The sequence below is a fragment of the Siphateles boraxobius genome, unplaced genomic scaffold (assembly GCF_051911475.1).
Source record: "Siphateles boraxobius isolate OS27281-9 unplaced genomic scaffold, OSU_SipBor_1 111, whole genome shotgun sequence".
In the NCBI taxonomy this organism is placed as follows: domain Eukaryota; kingdom Metazoa; phylum Chordata; class Actinopteri; order Cypriniformes; family Leuciscidae; genus Siphateles; species Siphateles boraxobius.
In genome coordinates, this window is record NW_027508713.1 from 1,241,189 (window position 1) to 1,260,561 (window position 19,373).

General features: G+C 39.1%; 1 protein-coding gene and 1 pseudogene across 3 annotated transcripts in view; both read left to right on the plus strand.

Moving 5' to 3' along the window:
* LOC143706314 (uncharacterized) overlaps positions 1-19,373 on the plus strand; it is a 32,051-nt pseudogene that overhangs the window by 10,996 nt on the left and 1,682 nt on the right. The window lies entirely within an intron of this gene.
* LOC143706158 (uncharacterized) lies at positions 12,008-18,158 on the plus strand. Of its 2 annotated transcripts, XM_077197820.1 has the most exons (4): positions 12,008-12,426; positions 12,894-13,061; positions 13,735-14,077; positions 16,545-18,158. In XM_077197820.1, exons 2-4 carry the CDS (start codon positions 12,903-12,905, stop codon positions 17,702-17,704), a joined length of 1,662 nt encoding a protein of 553 aa, XP_077053935.1. In that variant the 5' UTR covers positions 12,008-12,426; positions 12,894-12,902; the 3' UTR covers positions 17,705-18,158. The 2 variants fall into 2 exon arrangements, with proteins under 2 accessions (XP_077053935.1, XP_077053927.1); XM_077197812.1 differs by lacking the exon at positions 12,008-12,426 and having other exon boundaries at positions 12,835-13,061.

Below are 19,373 nucleotides of genomic sequence, written 5' to 3' on the forward strand. Positions count from 1 at the left end.
ACTCACTCTCCTGACGCAGCGGTCGACTCACTTTCCTCACGCAGCGACTCACTCTCCTCACACAACGGGCGACACACTCTTTTTTACAAAATAGGTAAAAGTAGGGCTGCACGATATGGCCAAATTTTATATCACAATATATTTCTTAATTCCGGTCGATACGATATAATTCTGTTATCTGATGAACATATATATGAACAATATAAAAGCCTCAGGAAAACTGCTAAGAACACCCACAACAGATGTCTGTACCTACAATCTTTTGAAAAATGAATTGGCCAAGTCTATAAAACCTGCTGGAGTCTTTTGGTACTGCACCATAACAAACTACATGAACCAATGAAATAACCCATCAGAACAATAATATTCTCTTCTCAATACCTGCATCAAGACTATGAAAGTATTTGGGTAGCAATATTCAATTTGAAATGTAATATGCAAAATGACAATGCAGTATGTAAAATGGCAATGCATTCCTGTTTTTAAATTTACATTTGCCATTATATTTGTGCAACGTTTGGTGCAAAATTAAAATTCAATAATCTAATTTACATTTGCCATTTCATACACTAGTTTTAATATGTAAATTGAATACATATTTTAATGCTTTATAAGTTGCCAAATTAAAATGTATTACAGATATGATTAGATATGTTTAACATTTTCAAGCAAAAACTATAGCAAAATGTTCATTTAAATGTTATTTTTCTTAATTGCATTTACACTCACAGTTAGACACTTGCGATTGCATTTTCATTAAATGTCCCGCAATGAATGTAGCAAAATTCAGCGTGCAAATTGAAAATACATTCAGAGCCGATCATGTCCCGCCCCCTCCCGCCCTGTCAATCACTGCGTGAAGTTTCGGTTTCTTAGATATTAAAATCATATGTATTGGTCATTCTGAGGTCACTCAGCATCCCCACATGCTCCAAATTAACGCAAAAAAGTCTTGTTTGTTGGTGCCGGTTAAAGTGTTGTTTGTGGTGCTTCTATCAGGTGGAAGAGACTTGATGTGTTCCCGCTGCTAGTCGGCACCACTCTCCGTCTCATTTTGCAGCGCGCTGAAACCTGAAGTTTTGAGATCTCAGCCGAAACACATCTGAATTTTAACGTCAGTCAGTGACAAATGCTGTATATCGAAATATCGAAAATGTGTTTAAAAATCATATCACGGTTATCGAAAAAAAAAATATCGCGTTTTATATTGATATTGAATTACTGTCCAGCCCTAGGTAAAAGTTAAAAACATTTCAAAGTTACATGCAACATTATGTTTTGCCACTAGGCGGGCATTATAACGTGTGTTACAAAGTGAGCACATGTGCTCAGTGAACAGTGTTTTCTCTGGGACATGGTAAGTCCCTTTGGGGTGGACTTTGGTCTTTTTCACTTTGTAAAACCTATAGACCCCTTTTCAGTTGGTAAACATGGTGACGGTTTTTGTGGGCGGAGCTTAGGTGGTGGCAGAACGATCCCTCTGGCTGCTTCCCTAACGTTAGTATGCAAGTTTTGTTAGGTTGTTTTTTAACAATGACTGGAGAAAATCCGATTTTATCTTAATGTGCAAGGTCACTTACTGTCCAGGACCGCCATTGTTATTTGCAAAAGTTAATTTTAACGGATGGAACCAGATTGGCCGACCCATAGCCGTTACACGCTCACTCAATGATGGACGATCTGACAGGATTAACGTTAACGCTAGGCTACGTCCGGTTGAGTGACCTGACTTCTACACCTATCCGATAGAGAAACTGAGGGCATATAAATCTTTAGATGCCTAGAACTATGTGCTGAATGGTCATGTACAAGACTTGTGTGGTACTATCCACAGTTCTGCCTAGCCAGCGCCAAGAAGATGACCATTTTTCATTGATTCTTGCACCCAACAACACAACAAGATGACATTAAATAATAATAATAACAATTTAAGCTCCTTATTATGTAGCCGAATCTGTGCTGGTTTGTATTGGCCGCCTGCAGTTTTACGTTTGTTTTGCCTCCAGCTAGCGCCGTGACGTAACTGTGACGTCGGCTCGAAATTGGTATATAATATGCACAAAAAAAGAAATATCACAATAAAAGAAAATTCCCGCTCCTCCGTGAGAGATACGAGACCGGTGCGTCTCACAGGTGTCGCTCATCAGTAATCACTCCCGTCGTTCTCCCGCGGCCATCAGTCTCGTCCTGCTCGCCACAGTAAACTTAATCAATGGCGACTGTAGAATGCAAAAGCCGAATCCCGGACATTTTTGGCGATCTCGAAATCCCGGGCAGACTTGTCACAGAGACTCACTAGTAGACAGCCTTGTTGTTTAACTGCGCTCTCTTACCGGTAGGGCGTGGCTTGGGAATGGCAAATTCAAAAATAATTTCATATTTCTACTACATAAATGACCCATTTTAAATACACATTCATCTTTACAGAGGTGAAGTATGCGTTTAAGTAAAAATCTATCTACCTTTGCCGTTTTAACCTATAAAAACAAATGCCAAAAACATCGCAACTTTCATCGCAACTTTTTAGAAAAGTGTCCGAAAAATCAGGCATTTTAGGCCGCAACAATCACAAAAAAGGCCTGCGAAATCCTGGAGGGACTGGTAACTGGAAGAAAACAAAACTAGAGGTTTTTCCCATTTCGTGGAGAGATCACGATTGCGTACAGAAAGGCCTTAAATAGGGCCATACAAATTCCGCGATCACAGAATCACGGACGGAATCACGGAATTGGCAAATTAACGCGGAATCTAGTGTTAATGCGGAATTTTACATATTTGGAATGAAATTCTGTTTTTGTGTGGGAGAAGAACGTATGTCTAGGGAAAATGCAGACCGGGGGAACCAAATCTGGGCGACACAACCCCTTCAGTCATTTAAGCTGCCTCTCCCCTTTCAAAACAATGAAAGCATGGCGAAGCGGCTCTCCACGGCTCTGCTTTCGTCGGCGAAAAAGTTAAGAAACTTGACTCTAGGCCCTCAGTACCAAGCGTGACTTTTATGCAGTGTTTCCCACACATAGACTAATTTGTTGCAGTGCGCCACAGAATCAACACCGGCCGCCACATGTTGCTTTTCGTTATTAATTTTTTTTAACGCTATTTAAAACACGCAATGTATTCTTTCAGTTGCATTTCCTTTCCCTGCTCTCCCTACGTCTCTGTCACTCACGCATCTCTCTCACATACACACAGCGCCACCCCTCTGTGCACACCGCGCGCCGGACTGAACAAAAGCGAAGCGAACTCCGCGAGCGACACGCTTGACAGTGCGCGCGAGAGACTGAGTGTATCCGAAAGCGCACTCGACAGTGCGTGAGAGAGCCGAGTGTGTCCGAGAGCGCGCTTAACAGTGCCCGAGAGAGAGACTGAGTGTGACAGAAATTATTTTACTGGACAATTTAAAGCTCATAACCATTAGGTAATATTTCGTTGTTACCTGAAGTACTTCGAGTGCAGTGTTTGCATTATGCAGTATTTGTCCTGTAAAGTACTGAGTAAGTGTGATGTTTGTTACCTCAATAAATTTAAGGTCATTCCTGTTTTATTTGTATACACTTTAACCATTAGCATTAAAAGCACACTCTTTTTACGACTAAAATAACAGTAAAGGGTCAAAAAAAATTATTCCCAAAAATGAAAACGGAAAAAAATGAATTTGCAAAAATTAAAATGGAAAAAACGGAATTTGGGGGGGAAAAAAACGGAATTTGGAAAAAAAACCCCCGGATTTTACAGGGCCCTACTTAAAAACTGCTAGATCTGCTTATTTTTCAACCCTCTTAGAAGAAAACAATCACAACCCAAGGTATTCATTTGAAACAGTGACTAAATTAACAAGAAATAAAGCTTCAACCCCAGACGTTTCCAAACAGCACAGCAATAATGACTTTATGAACTTCTTTACTTACAAGATTGATAATAGTAGAGAAAGTTATAACTATGCAACCGTCTACTACAGTATCACATCAGACAGTCCAGTGTAGTCTCCCTGAGGAAAAATTCCATTCATTCATTGCTATAGGAGAGAAAGAATTGTCTAAACTCGTTAAATCATCTAAATCAACTAAATGTATGTTAGACCCTATAACGACTAAGCTACTGAAAGAAATGCTTCCAGAGGTTATAGATCCTCTTCTTAATATCATTGATTCATCTTTATGATTGTAATTCATAATATCACAAACAAGGAAAGGGCATATGAGGCGAAGAATCACTATTAACCAGAAAATTTGTTGCAGAACACACAATTATACACATTTTCTGGTTAATAGTGATTCTTCGCCTCATATGCCCTTTCCTTATTTGTCATATGTCGCTCGGCCCTGTTTTGTGCTATTGTTGATCTCACTTAATCCGCCTATTATGCATATTATCCAACAATTGCAATAATTGTGAACTGGACTTTGCATCGCTGCAGCACACACAAGTATACTCATTTACCTGGTTGCTAGTGATTCTCCGCCATTTTTCTTGGTTGTTATTTGTCGCGGTGCCCTGTTTACAAAATATGCTATTGTTGATCTCTTGCACTTCATGAAATTGCACTGTCGATTGATGCTGTAATGTAATCTCGTTGTATCACTGCAATGACCAATAAATTATTATCATTATTATTATCATTAAGATGCATACCAAAAACTTTGAAGCTGGCTATTATTAAACTGCTTATTAAAAAAACACAACTTGATCCTACAGAATTAGTCAATTACAGGCCAATTTCGAATCTACCTTTTCTGTTAAAGATGCTAGAAAAGAAAGAAATGGTATCTGCCAGGATTTCTAGTCAGGATTTAAACCGTACCATAGTACTGAGACGTCTCTCATGAGTTACAAATGATTTGCTCTTATCATTCGATCGTGATTGTATCTATTTATTAATGTTCCTAGATCTTAGTGCTGCATTTGATACCATTGATTGACCTCAACATTCTTTTGAATAGTCTTGAAAATTATGTTGCAATAGCATTGTTTAAATCATACTTATCTGACCGTTATCAGTTTGTAGCAGTAAACAAAGTGATGTAATATCGATCACAAGTTCAGTATGGTGTACCACAAGGTTCAGTACTAGGACCGTTGCTGTTCACACTGTACATGCTACCCTTAGGAGATAACATAAGGAAGCATGGCATTAGTTTTCACTGTTATGCTAATGATACTCAGCTGTATATTTCTTTGCGCCCTGACAAAACTTAACGGAATAAAAAAATAAAAAAATTAGTCAGTGTATAATGATATAAGGCTGCAATACAGTGCGGCACAAAGTGCTTATGCGCATCCCGAGCGCAGAATGATGAGCTTGAAGCAACACAGAGTCACAGGTGCAGAGTCCGCAGTGAAAAGTTCAAAGCACACACGAAAGACATATTGATGCATAGTTTATTATACAGTATCTATCTATGCAATAGTTCATTGAGCCTTTTCTTTTAACAGTTTTAAATTTCAGTTACTGTGCGCGTGAAGAACAATTATAGTGCTCTGACTCTATAGTGTTGTGATCTAACAGACACACGGTAGAAAGTAACATGATTAAGTTACAGCAATAAAGTCCAGCAAGATAAAGTTGTTTTATGTGAAACCATAGACCTTTATCAACAGATCAAGTATAATAATAGTAACATTGAATCATCTTGGAGAGAGTTTCATCGAGTTGACTGTGGTAAACGAAAGCGACGCGACGCTGAATGCTGAATGAAGAATGATTGACAGCCGCAGCGGAGGTAAAAGTTTACGTGATCTTGAATTTAATGACTTAAATGTTTATTTCTATCTCACATTATGCTATAATGGCTTCAGAACACTTGTAATATAGTGTACGAAACTTTATGGTGCTTTATAATGTTTTTGGGGCTTTTGTGGGGTTTAACAATAACACAGAATAGTACACAATATCGGATTTGGATCGGCCTCGTCTGACCGATACCGGATCCGGCAAAAATAGCAGTATTGGATCGGTGCATCCCTAGGAGCCCCACTAAATTCACAAAACATTGTAAAGCACCATAAGGTTTTTGTGCACTATATTCCAAGGTTTCTGGAGCCTTTCAATAGCTTAAAGTGAGGTACTAATAAATATTTAAGTCGTTAAGTTAAAGTTAATGGAAACTTATCTCTCCTCAGTCATTCTCCATTCAAAAGCCTAAAATATGCAAACGACCAGGTTTCATTCTCGCGCAGCTTGTTAGTAACTTCATGAGCGGGTCTTTTCTGCTCGTGTGTGCGCCACACTCTCCGTTTCGTGTGTGTGTGTGTGTCGGCGCGCTGCACAGCGCTCTCTGCTCGATTGGAGCGTTTGGGCCGTGAAAAATAATGTACCGTCACGCACTGGAAAAGCAAAGTCCGCTCAAATAACGTGACATTTCTCAGTGTTAGACTTTTGTTTGCAAGAGCCCCCCTACTGAGCTGGTATAGCCATGCTGGGCAACAATGGTAAAATGACCTGCTCTGATCACATGCTCTGGTAATAATAGCTTTGTAGGACTATAGGCCTACTTTATTTTGATAATTAGTCAAAAAATAAATCTGTTAAATCTGAGTATGTTGCATAGAACTGAATGTTTAATATTATTTTAATATAATTCCTTTTCTTTTTTTTTCTGTGTTGTTTAATTAGGTGATTCTACATTTAAATATTTATGATCAGTGTTGGGGAAGTTACTTTTAAAAAGTAGTGTTTGCTCGTTACTAGTTACTTCTTAAAAAAAGTAATCCGTTACTTTACTTAGTTACCCCCTTTGGAAAGTAACTTTTTACGTTACTCGTTACTTTTATGTTGCTTGACTTTGGGCAGAACCAAATATCTGTTCCATAAAATTCTACTATGAACTCTACTTATTGAAAAACTAGAATAAAAAATAGAAAAAGAGAGATTTTGAGATAGAAAAAAATATATTTTTATTTAAATAACATTTGAAAAACCTGTATAAACTGAACACCAAAGAACAATATTAACTATTGAGCAGTGGTGACGCGTTCATGAAAAATGTCACAAAGAACCGGCAAAAGTATGATTATGAATATGTCAAATATAGCAAGGAGACATTTCAATTGTTTATTAATAAACAAGTGTTTTCTTTGTCAGTGTCGACTGCAAAGATAAAGTTGATGATGCAGACTTGTGATCTTCGCAGTAGTGAACGCGCCAGAGAGAAATGCACATTTCATACGGATTACATAAGCAGAGAGTAGTCTGTTTTATTTTGTTTTGAATAGTTTTGTTTTAAAGTACACATTTCAAGCTTTCTATATATTTCTCAGATCCTTGAGGCAAGTAGCTTATATGCTGAGTTTCGGTTAAATTTATGAGACAAGCTCAGTTGACGTGCCGGCACGGACCTCCTGAGAAGTCCTGATTATATTGCCTGCTATATTTACTTCTTATTTATTAAATCCAGAGAATTGGTTGATGAAACATTGATTAAAAACCGTGGTTTCGGTCCTACCTGACTGATAGAGTTAAGTATGTGGCCCTGGGGGGAGCCAGGTCGAGGCCACATACAGTTAGATGTGGAGTGCCTCAGGGTTCGGTTCTCGGCCCTACTCTTTTTTCCATTTATATGCTCCCCTTGGGCCACATCATCAGAGGGCATGGAGTTGCTTTCCACTGCTATGCTGATGATACTCAGCTCTATATCAGGTTGGACCCCACATCCTATTCATTATCACTCTCCACTTTAAATGCCTGCCTGGAGGAGACGAGGGCATGGATGACTGATAACTTCCTTCAGTTAAACAGCTCCAAAAATGAAGGTCTCCTCATTGGGACCCCACACCAACTCCGATCCTTCCCCTTGACTGTCTACTCATTTGCTGGCCATGACATTCCCCTGACATCCTCTATAGCAAACCTGGGGGTTCGATTTGACCCCCACTTATCATTTAACACCCATATCCAACTTATCTGTAAGACTGCATTCTTTCATCTCCGAAATATTTCCGAACTCCGCCCTTCCCTCTCTTTTCTTGACGCAGAGAAGCTGGTACATGCCTTTGTCTCCTCCAGACTCGATTACTGCAATTCACTCCTCATCGGGATCTCTGGCAGGAGCCTGCAGAGACTGCAGTACATTCAGAATTGCGCTGCCAGGGTCCTAATGAGGGTGCGCAAGTCTGAGCACATCACACCCATCCTCCATAAACTTCACTGGCTTCCTGTTAGATTCAGGATTGATTATAAGATCTGTCTCCTGACCTATCAGTGTGTTTACGGTAGCGCACCATTGTACCTCAAAGAACTCATCAATAGGCATAACCCAATCCAACACCTACGTAAAGTGTAAAGTGCAACACAAATAAAACGTTTTATTATTATTATTATTATGGAAACATTATATTATGGTTGTAAAAAACCTAAAACTAGTATGTGTCTAGAACAGGTATGTTTGGTATTTGTCTACCAAACTGTCCTGCAGAGTTTAGCTCCAACCATAATTAATAAATTCCTGCATCTATCAGCGTAATATCATACAGGTATTAATTGCTTTTTAATTGATTATTAAACTGTTTAATAAAGGTTTGTACATAGTTTACATGACAGAGTTTAAGACAAATCTTTTCATCTCACTACAGGAGCTGCCAGTTTCTAATGATTATTAAACAGCTCATGCAAAAGCAGCAGCCCTTCCAGTGCACTCAGTGTCTGAATTCACCCACTCGTTTTCATTCACTCTACTATATTCGTGGACTATAGGGAATAGTGAATGAGGGTATGGGGGTGATATTGAACACAGCAAAGGTCTTCAGACTCACTAGAAGCTTCCAGGCAAGTGAGCTGAACTGTACAGGACGTTGGCCCTCCAGGAGCAGGATTGGACGCCCCTGTTCTCGAACATTATTAACTGTAGAAATGAATCATCTAGATGAAAATCTGTATTTCTTTCTGACAAATTTAAATTCTCTTTAATGTGCGGATCAGTTTCTGATTTTGGATTAAAGTGTGTTTATGGGGCATTTAATCACACTAACAGAATTACCTAATTCTTTAAGCAGTTATTTAAGACTTACTGAAAAACACGATGGCATGAAATGAGTCTTATTTCCTTCAGTCACTTTGTTACACAAAGCTAAATGATCCAGACATGTATATGAAATAATAGACTACAGGTACAGTAACGTGTTCTAAGGTCACACTGTCAGTTTTTGGGATTGACCTATGGCTAAGCCACGCCCCCTCCACTCACTCAGACAACAGTCGGTGACAGGCGCTATGGCAGCTGTCACAGTAGGAGACATTTCACAGGAGGCAATTGATGATTTTTGGAGACAGAAAGATTATATAGATTATATTTTGGTAGAAAGTTGTCTAAAATGTTGTGCTTCAATATGTAGACTATTCTTACGTTTCCAGGACAAGCCTTTTTACCATCTTTACCAAGAGTACCTCTCCGTAAGTTTGGTGCTACAGTATTTACAATACATGAATCGTTCAGCACAACAAATTTGCTAACATTTGTTATCTCGGTTATTTACAGATACGTTAAAGTGTAAATTGCAGGTTACATTTTTCACGAAGATTTTTCACGAAGATGCAATGTGCTTATTAAACATAAAGATAAGAAACGCCCACCATTGTTTTGTATGTTTTTTTATACCAAAATGCTGAATATAATATGAAATGTTGGTACTTTTTACAGTGGTTTTAAGCACTCCCTCTCCCTTCCACTAGGCTGGGCGTGACGTCATAAAAGGGACTCCAAGCTTAGAGTTACCGATAGTCTAACGGCAAGTAGGCTAGCAGTTATATTGGAGGAGACTTAACTCAGCAAGCAAAAATGGTGTTGATGAAAGAAATAACCCAATTGTAAACATACTCGTGTGTGCTGGCTATGAGATTACGTGATTCTGCCTGAAATGAGTGTAAACTATTCGCAAAACAAACGGGTTCAGGCAGCATGCGTCAAAACCAGGATGCTGCGTGAGGCACGTCAGATTAATGGATTATTTGATGATAATTTTTACTTTTCACACCGTTTTAAAAATAAAAACAGACAGTACTCATAACTTCGAATTTTATTATAATTGTATTTCATATAATATACAATAATGTCATTTTTACCTGTTATATCAAATGTGATAATTGCTAGTACATTTAAAATATCAAAATATGCTCCCCATACACATTTTAAATGAAATAACGATGTCATAATATTGTGAGATTTACACCATTATGGAAACAATAGAGAATGAATCGACATTCTCTGTGATCGAATCGTGCTTGGGTAGCATTTTTCGACAAGGCAGCACAAATCGTCTGAACCCCAGTTGCGGCCTAGGTCGAGCTGCTTCCACTAAACTCCAAAACGCGTTCACCTCACGGCAGCACATACTCTCCAATGCTGATTCCATTGGATGGCATAGCCCACACAAACACCTGTCAAACACAGCGATAGGGACATCAATCTCTTTTTTTCTTTCTGATGATGAGCATCGCTAATTAGTTGCGATTTAGCACACGCAATATCGCGTTCTGTCTGCAGATGCCAGCAAAAGCGCCATCGTGCCTGTGCAGTGTGTGCATCTCTACAGCTCTGATTAGGACTACTAACACCATGTAAGTAAATAATGTCTTCAGTTGTTGTCCCTCCTTGCTATTCTACATAACGACAACATTTTGAAAAGACTTTGGCTTGTTCCCTAATGTTATCCGGATTAGCACCAGGTTAACCTAGGCTAGCTCTAGCTACTCACCATGACACCTGGCCAACCCTCCACTCATTTTCCTCACACCAGGCATTGATAACTCTTTGAGGGCCATGATTTCTGGCAATTTCCTCCCCTCTCTCACGCCTGACTGGTTCAAAATTGTCCATAGTCAAGCCACAAACAGTAGGAATCTAGCAGAGTATGGGTTGCTATAGACTGTAAAAAAATAGGTTGCTACTCCCTTTTACGACGTCATCACCCAGTTACGGTAAAAAACATGCTACCTTTGAAGAAACCCCAATAAATGTTATTTTAACGCATTTTAAGACAGACATTTTTAAATATTTACATATTGAGCACTTTAATCTACACATTAATGGGTTGTGGTGGTTAATCTGCAATTTACACTTTAATGAAGTTAAGTGACATGATGTACAACGCAGCTAGAAGCTAACGTTAATGTTTTCTAATGTTAGGCTAACGTTACATTAGAGATGTTAAAGATAACGTTCAAATACGTTGTTGACTTATCTTAGAACAGATGTAGACATCCTTATTTAGTTTATCCACGTTTAGTTGGCGTTGTGGTCTACCGCATAACTTAATCCAGACACTTATCTCGGTTGAGATGTGGCTTGGGAAAGGGTAAAAAATACACACCGTCGCCCAGCCTCTCGGGATACCTAGTCTCGGAGTTGCATGTACTCCATGCACACCGTTTGACCATTTTAAACTTAAAATGTCAAGAAAAAACATATAAAAACGAATGAAAACTGACTAACTGCAATGCATTTCAATGGACGAGGAAGCAGAGAATGTCCGAGTGTATTGGGTTAGCTATGTGCACTGTGATTGGCTCATCTCGTTTTGGGGGCGTGGCTTAGCCATAGGTGAATTGCATTTACTGACAGGTGTGAATCGTGAAATGAATGTCTCCTTCACAAACCAGCTTACAGTAGCGCCTCAAATACTGTGGAATGTGCAACGGCAGTCAAGCCTGTATCTACTTACCAGTAACCAAGTAATATCTCAGCATAAAGCAGTGAATGGAATTAATAATGCAAGTTTATTGTTACCTATCTCCGTTTGTCTCAGGGAGTGTGCGTTTGTGGCTGGCCTGTTTCATTTCTTCTTCCCCGTGTTTTGCTGGAGGTGGTACAAAAACAATATAGAATACAATAAATTTCCAATTTAAAATCACTGTTTTCAATTTGAATCAATATTCAATGTTTTTTTCTGTATTTTTCTATTTTCAATCTGTATTTTGATTAGTTACTACAGTCTTGCACATGACACTAAATTATATGTTGATTTGCTGCTCAAGAAATCTTTCTTATTATCGCAGTTGAAAATGCTTGTGCTGCGTAATGAAGTGTGGACAAGCAGTGTTTTTTTTTTCAGGATTCACAGATCAACAGAAAGTGAAGAACCGCATTTATTTCAAACAGAAAGCGCCAGGAGTATCTTCTTTACAGTGCGCCTTCGGTATCTGCGCGCGCTTTCTCCTGTCTTCCACAGAAAGCCGCGAATTTGCGTAATTCAAATAACGGTCATTTTGATTTACCGCCTGACTGACTAACAATCGTTTCTCGATGTCAATATGTATTAGTATATTAGTCTGTAGGCAACGCTAGTGAAATACAATGGTATTTTTAATAAAAGAAATTGGGTTTGGTGAAGCCTCTAATCTTTACTCCATCGCTAGTACTGTAGGAGGCGCTGTGACGTTATTTAGTCTACCGGTAAAAGCAACGAAGAAAGAAGGACAACGGGATCTCTCAGACGGTAGGTGTTTAATCTGTTTTACGTTATGCGTTTTAGCTGTTTACTTGTTCCTTTTCTGTCTCTAGTTTATAATTAATTTAATGTCTTTTCCTCGCCCGCTCGCCATGAAAAAAACAAAACAAAACAAAACAAAACATGGTTTTACTGCAGTAACCACAACAAAGTTCATCTTGTTTTACTTCAGTAAACAACGTTTTAACCATGATATTTGTAGTAAACAATACTTCGTATGCTAACACAATGCTTAATTTTAAAATCTAGACGCTTAAAGCGCTTACAGTTTAGTGAGAAATGAGCAGAATCCTGACTATCATATTTAATATCTGAATATGCATATTGTAACATTTGATAATATTCATGCTCTGTGGTGGCTCAAACACATTTACATCTGAAATGAAATGTTTCTGAATATTCTCCTGAAATAAGATGTTATTTTCTTTAGTTCTGCTCATGATGTTTGTCTTCAGATATTGACCATGACAGCACAGATGGATGTGATCTGCTGTAAATCAGTAGGAACGGATCTGTCCATGCTGGATATTGAGGATTTCATCACTGAAATCTGTCAGCTGAAGAAAGAGGTGGCGTCACTGAAGGCAAAGCTGAGAGAAAGAGGAGACAAACCCAACAGAGAGGTTTGAGCAGCTCATCATTTCATCCTTCACCTCAATCAAACCACAGTTGTGTTAGCTTCTCACTTCTTATGCACATCTCAAGTTAAAGGGGCATTCGGCAGCTGTAGCTATTTCTTCGCTGATTTTCACTATTGTTGTCACATGTTTTCTCAACGAGCTTCCCCTACAGCTGTGAGGCGTATATCTCACAATAATGTCATAAAAAAAACTCACTTGTGGCACCCTCCTCCCCCTTTCTACCGCTGCTCATGTGCATTTGTTATTATCGGAGCCGGTCAACTTTATCGTGTGGAGCTATGTCGAGGTGGGTAATACATCATACACATTGAGGGTGGCGTGTGTCTTTATGTCAAATTGCTGTAAAGCAGTTTGTGTTTCTCGCTCATTCTCGCTTCTCACGAGACTTCCTATTTCAAACTTACCGGGACGTTAATCCCCATGTTGCAAGGTTGGTTTTCCGCCTAGGAACTTTGGGGGGAGCGGGGAAAGTCACCATTCTCACCAGAACAGGTTATTAAACCATCCAAATGATTTCTAAACGGTTTTATTAAGTTGAAATAGTTGCCGAATGCCCCTTTAAGCCAGCTGCAAAATATAAAAACAAATCACTAATATAACTGCTGAGTATCAACCATTGTTCTTTGTTTATCTATTTTGTCATGATCTGGAGAAGGTTTCAGTGTGTGTGACTGATGGGACAGAAGCTCAGGATTCAGTCTGGAGATCCAGAGACACACAGGACTCAGAGCTCAGCCTCACTTTACTGTGTTATACTGACGCTCAGGATCATGGATCCGCTGATCAAACCTCTGACTGTAACGCTGGAGAACAGCAGATGAAGATGTGCTTCGTCAAACTGGAGGACTGCAGGAACCTGATAGAGAGACGAGGAGAAGAAACCACAGCAGAGGAACAACAACAGAGCCATGAGGAGGAGGAGGAGGAGAATGGAGAGGATGATGATGAAGATCAGAGTAATGATAATGTTGACGGTGATGAAGATTTTGATCCTTCAGGTATGTTTCTACCTTTTTTGACCAGAAAAGTTTAGTGATCCTTTGGTGATTGTCGAACACAATTGAATAAATTCAAGGCTTATGTCTTTTACCATAAGCAAGTCTGTTTTGAACTTTATTTAATGAATGCGTGTGTTCCACTCAAACAGCAACAGATAAAGAAACAAACGATCATCTAAATTAGACTGTACTTTGCTGTTTGATGATCATCCAACATTACAGTGTTAATCCGATGTGTTCCTACGGGATTCGGCAAAAGTTGAATTTATCAGCTGGCCAGATGGTCGCTTAGAAGATGGGGCGCAATGAAAACCCTGTGGTCATTGTTGTTTCTGTGTACACTCCGTGTATTATCCCATTGAGAATCCCACCAGTAAACACTAATACAACAGTTTTTATAGTATGGGGGTATGGCAAAATGACATGATACATTACATAATTTCTCTACAATTTGATTGGTTCTTCATTACTTCAAGATGTGTGGCATACTTGAAAGCATTTTACTATTCCTGCCAAACTTCTATGGTTACAAGTTAGTGTTACTACATATTAGGGATGCTCATTTTGACCGTTTAACCGTTAACCGATAGTAAAAATTTTGACCGATTAATACTATCAGTTAAACGGTTTAAAACGTTTTTTTAAGCTTTTTTTTTTTTTTTTTTTTGCTGCATGGTTTAAAAAACAAAACTATGTAGGTTTTACTATATAGTTAAAACTATGTATTAGCTCACGGGGCGCATTGACACGCGCAACCACACACGTGCCTGCAGACATTTTTTTACCGAGCAAGCAAAATGAAGCGATCGAAAAGAAGCACGGTGTGGGACCATTTCATCTACATGAGAGACAATCCTCCATCTCTGGATATTAATCCTCTTGACTGGTGGAAAGCAAATGAAAGGCGCTTCCCGAAGCTGGCCACTCTAGCGAGACGTTACCTGTGTATTCCCGGGACATCTGTGCCATCGGAGAGGGTGTTTTCTGCCGCGGGTCTAACCGTCAACAGGCTGCGCTCCAGACTAACCCCAAATCACGTTGACATGTTGCTTTTTTTAAATAAAAATTAGACACGGTGTGGATTGAGGTAGGGCTGCTATTTTTATTTAACGAAAACTCTTAGTCTAACGGAAAAAAATGCCGGCTTTTAATCCGTTTCGTTCAAACGGATTCACTGTTTTCTTTTTGTCATGTTAATTTGTTAATTATCTAAGTGTAAAAATATATATATATTAAGTGTAGGCATATTTCATGGTTTTTTTTTGTATTATTTTATTCTGTTTTTCCTCTGTTGTCACAAAATTTGATCTGAATCCAGGTTCTGTGGTTGATCTGTTCTTTATGCTGCTGATTGCACTTTGCACATTAAAATAAACCCTTTGATAAATAAATACAATTGTTTTTATTTTTAACGGGTCACAGATACGCATTTTATTTTTATTTAATGCCAATTCAATATTAACGTTATAATCTTATCAGTTAACGGTTAATAATCGATTTACGAGCGGCGGTTGTCGGTCGGGAAAAATAACCGAAATGAGCATCCCTACTACATATATCCATGTTGAATGTTGCTGATCTGTGGACTAAAAGCCTATAACTAGTTCATTCATGGAACAATATTTCTTCTGGTTTTCATGTCAGCGCTGTTTGATCCGTTAATAATGGAGAAATTTGAATGCTTCTCACTAGATCTCGCAGCGATGTTATTACTTCAGTGGAGAATTCAAATGCTTTCTCTACTGGATCTCTTAGCTCGTCGTAGTAACATGTCGCTTGACCAAGATCGGCTCGTGCTGCACTGACAATCTGACATTGGTCCAAACTGATAAACGGTCCATGAAACAAAATAATGAGCAGTGCAGTTTCGTTCCGCTTTCATTATGTTTGCAATTTGATGTTGGGCAGTGTGACTACTAACAAAATTTTGGTCGCACCGGCAGGAAAATTGGTCCAACGAATTGTTCGGTTTGTAATGCGTACCGAACCGACAGCCTCGTACCGAACAGTTAAATATGAATACGTGTATCATTACACCCCTGGGACAATACAAACCTCTAAAACTGTAAGAGATATTGGGCTGTCAATGAGGTGACGGAACCGAACACGAGAGCAGCGCAACCTGGCTGTTTAGATCTTATTGGTTGTTTGCTTGTCAATGGTAGCACGCGGATTTATCAAAACATCTGATAGGCTCTTTATGATCTACGTGCGATGCGAGCGCATTTTAATGAAAATATCAAGGGCTATATCGAACATGTTTACATCGTAACCGACAATAAATACCGTCGATAAATACCGATACCGTTTTATCGCCCAGCCCTATCAGGACTATGACGCTATTTTCTTCTAGAAACAAACTTTGTTGCATTATTTTCCTGTTATCACTGCTTTGAAACAATCTTTATTGTAAAAAGCACTTTATAAATAAAGGTGATTTGACTTATGCCCATTATGTTCCTTTCAGATGACGACGCTGGTTCATCTTCTGATGGAGAAACTTCCTCTATGTCCAAACAGCGACAGACAGTTGCCGACTGTGGAAAAACATTCAGCAAACAGGAACATTTAGCGAGACGTAAGAGAAAACGCACAAAACAGAAAGACTTCACCTGCAAGATATGCGACATCAGCTTTACAACCTCAGAAGAGAAGAGACGTCATTCAAAAGAGCACAAGAAGAAAGAGTTTCATTGTGATCAGTGTGAGAAGAAATGTAATTCCTCTTCTAGTTTCTACCGTCATAAGATGACTCATAAGGACAGGGAGGAAAAGCTGTACCAGTGCCCTCACTGTGAGAAGAGCTTCACCCAGGGATCGAGTCTGAAGAACCATCTACTCGTGCACAGCAATGAGAGGCCGTACAAGTGCAGTGAATGTGAGAAGAGCTTCACCCAGGGATCGAGTCTGAAGAACCATCTACTCGTGCACAGCAATGAGAGGCCGTACAAGTGCGGTGAATGTGAGAAGAGCTTCAAAAAGAAATCCATTCTGAAGAGCCATCTACTCACACACACCAATGAGAGGCCGTACAAGTGTCCTCACTGCGAGAAGAGCTTCAACCAGGGATCCCATCTGAGGGGCCATCTATACACACACACCAATGAGAGACCGTATCAGTGCCCTCAATGTGAGAAGAGCTTCAAAGATGGATATAAACTGAGGAAACATCTACTCACACACACCAATGAGAGGCCATACAAGTGTCCTCACTGCGAAAAGAGCTTCAATCAGGGATCTCACCTGAAGAGCCATCTACGCATTCACACCAATGAGAGACCGTATCAGTGCCCTCACTGTGAGAAGAGCTTCAAAAATGGATCTAATCTGAAAATGCATCTATCCATCCACACCAACGAGAGGCCGTACCAGTGCAGTGAATGTGAGAAAACCTTTACAAACTCAACTTATCTAAAGTTACACCAAAAAACACACTCTGATGTCAAACCGTATAAGTGTTCACACTGTGAGAAACGTTTCCATCATTCGACTCACCGGAAAACCCATGAGAGGATTCACACCGGAGAGAAACCGTACCTGTGCTCCTTCTGCGGGAAGAGCTTTGCTAGTCCATTTCGTTTTAGAATTCATCTGAGAGTTCATACTGGAGAAAAACCGTATCACTGATCAGTGATTGTGGGAAGAGTTTTTATAAGCCAAGTGACTTAAAACTACACCAGAGAATTCATACAGGAGAAAAAACTTTTAAATGCTCACATTGTGACAAGACTTTTGCTCGATCAAGTGTCATGAAGATCCATGAGCGATGGCATACAGGAGAGAAACCTATGGTAGTAAAATAATGCCATGTGTTTTTGAAACAAAAAGCCTGTTGAATTGTACTACTTGAAAAAAAATATGCATTGCATAACCCTGCTTGTATTTTAATGCATTGTATTTTTAGGGCATTCATTTTTATGGGCTGAAATTTAGCATGGTTGAATATTTAAGCTGTGAATATTTGAATTCAAAACATTTCAAACACATTTTCATTATGAAAGGTGAATATGGATTATTGAAATTTTACTATTTCACTTCCAAAATATTCAAACTGATTAAAAATACAACCTATTATATTCAACAGGTGGTTTTCGGTCCATTTTATTTCGCTGTGCAAATTCGCTTCCACAAATTCAGTGGTTCAAATTCGACAGTAAATTCAAAGTTGACATCCAGGAACTGCAGGAAAAGCAGTAGATTACCGAGCATAATCTCCATCTGCTGTTAGTTCACCTCACCAGCAGGGGGTGCAAGCGCGTGTTGTTGACGAAGACCAGAGCAACAGTTAGAGTCATAGATATCATAATATCTATGGTTAGAGCAAGCCATTCATTCATAAACTCATTTACAACAATGTAAGTGTATCTGTTATTATGTTTTATGTGAAATTCAGTGTCTTCACGATTACTTTCCCTGTGTAGCCTACATGCATCTCTACCGTGAACGAGATTATAATGTTATTCCCCCGATGCGGATGTATAGGCCTACAGATCCAATGTTACATTTGAGTTTGACATAATCTATTGGTTGTTTGTTGCCTCAACCTTATATTGCGGCGATTGTGCTGCATGCAGTAGGCTAGGCTAGGGTTTCCCTCAATACGTCAGGATTCCCCTGCTGGACATATAAAACGCTTAACGTAGCTTAATGGACTAATACAGTGATATAAAAGACCAAACTCGCAGGCAAGCAGAAGGACTCAGAATATGAACTTAACAAACAAAGTTTAAAGCTGAGCATTTCTCAGTGATACTGCCATAAATTGGCTTGACATTCGCACATTTAGGGACCGTCTCTAAAGTTACATACGACATTGGTATACACATTTCTAACTTCAATAGCATTTGAAGAGAACGACTTGCAGTCTTAAAACCAACTGTAAAGTGTTCATGTAGGTGTCAGGCTAAGTTTGCTATGGAAGTTAGAAACGTTTAGGCCTATAGGACTACCAATGTTACTTTAGAGACGGTCCCTAAATGTGCGAATGTCAAGCCAGTTTTACACTTAATTATTTAGCAGACGCTTTTATCCAAAGCGACTTAAGTTACAGTTAAACTAACAATATGAGACAACAATATGAAAGTGCTATGACCCTTCCCAGATTAATCATGTATGTAGGAATATTAACATGTATGTAGGCATACTTCCCCAATAAGGTGCGCGTTTGGTCTTTTATATCACTGTATTAGTCCATTAAGCTACGTTAAGCGTTTTGTCCTGATGGAAGGGGAATCCTTGAGTATGATGAGGTATCGAGGGAAACCGATAATAATCCCGTTCATGGTAGAAAAAATTT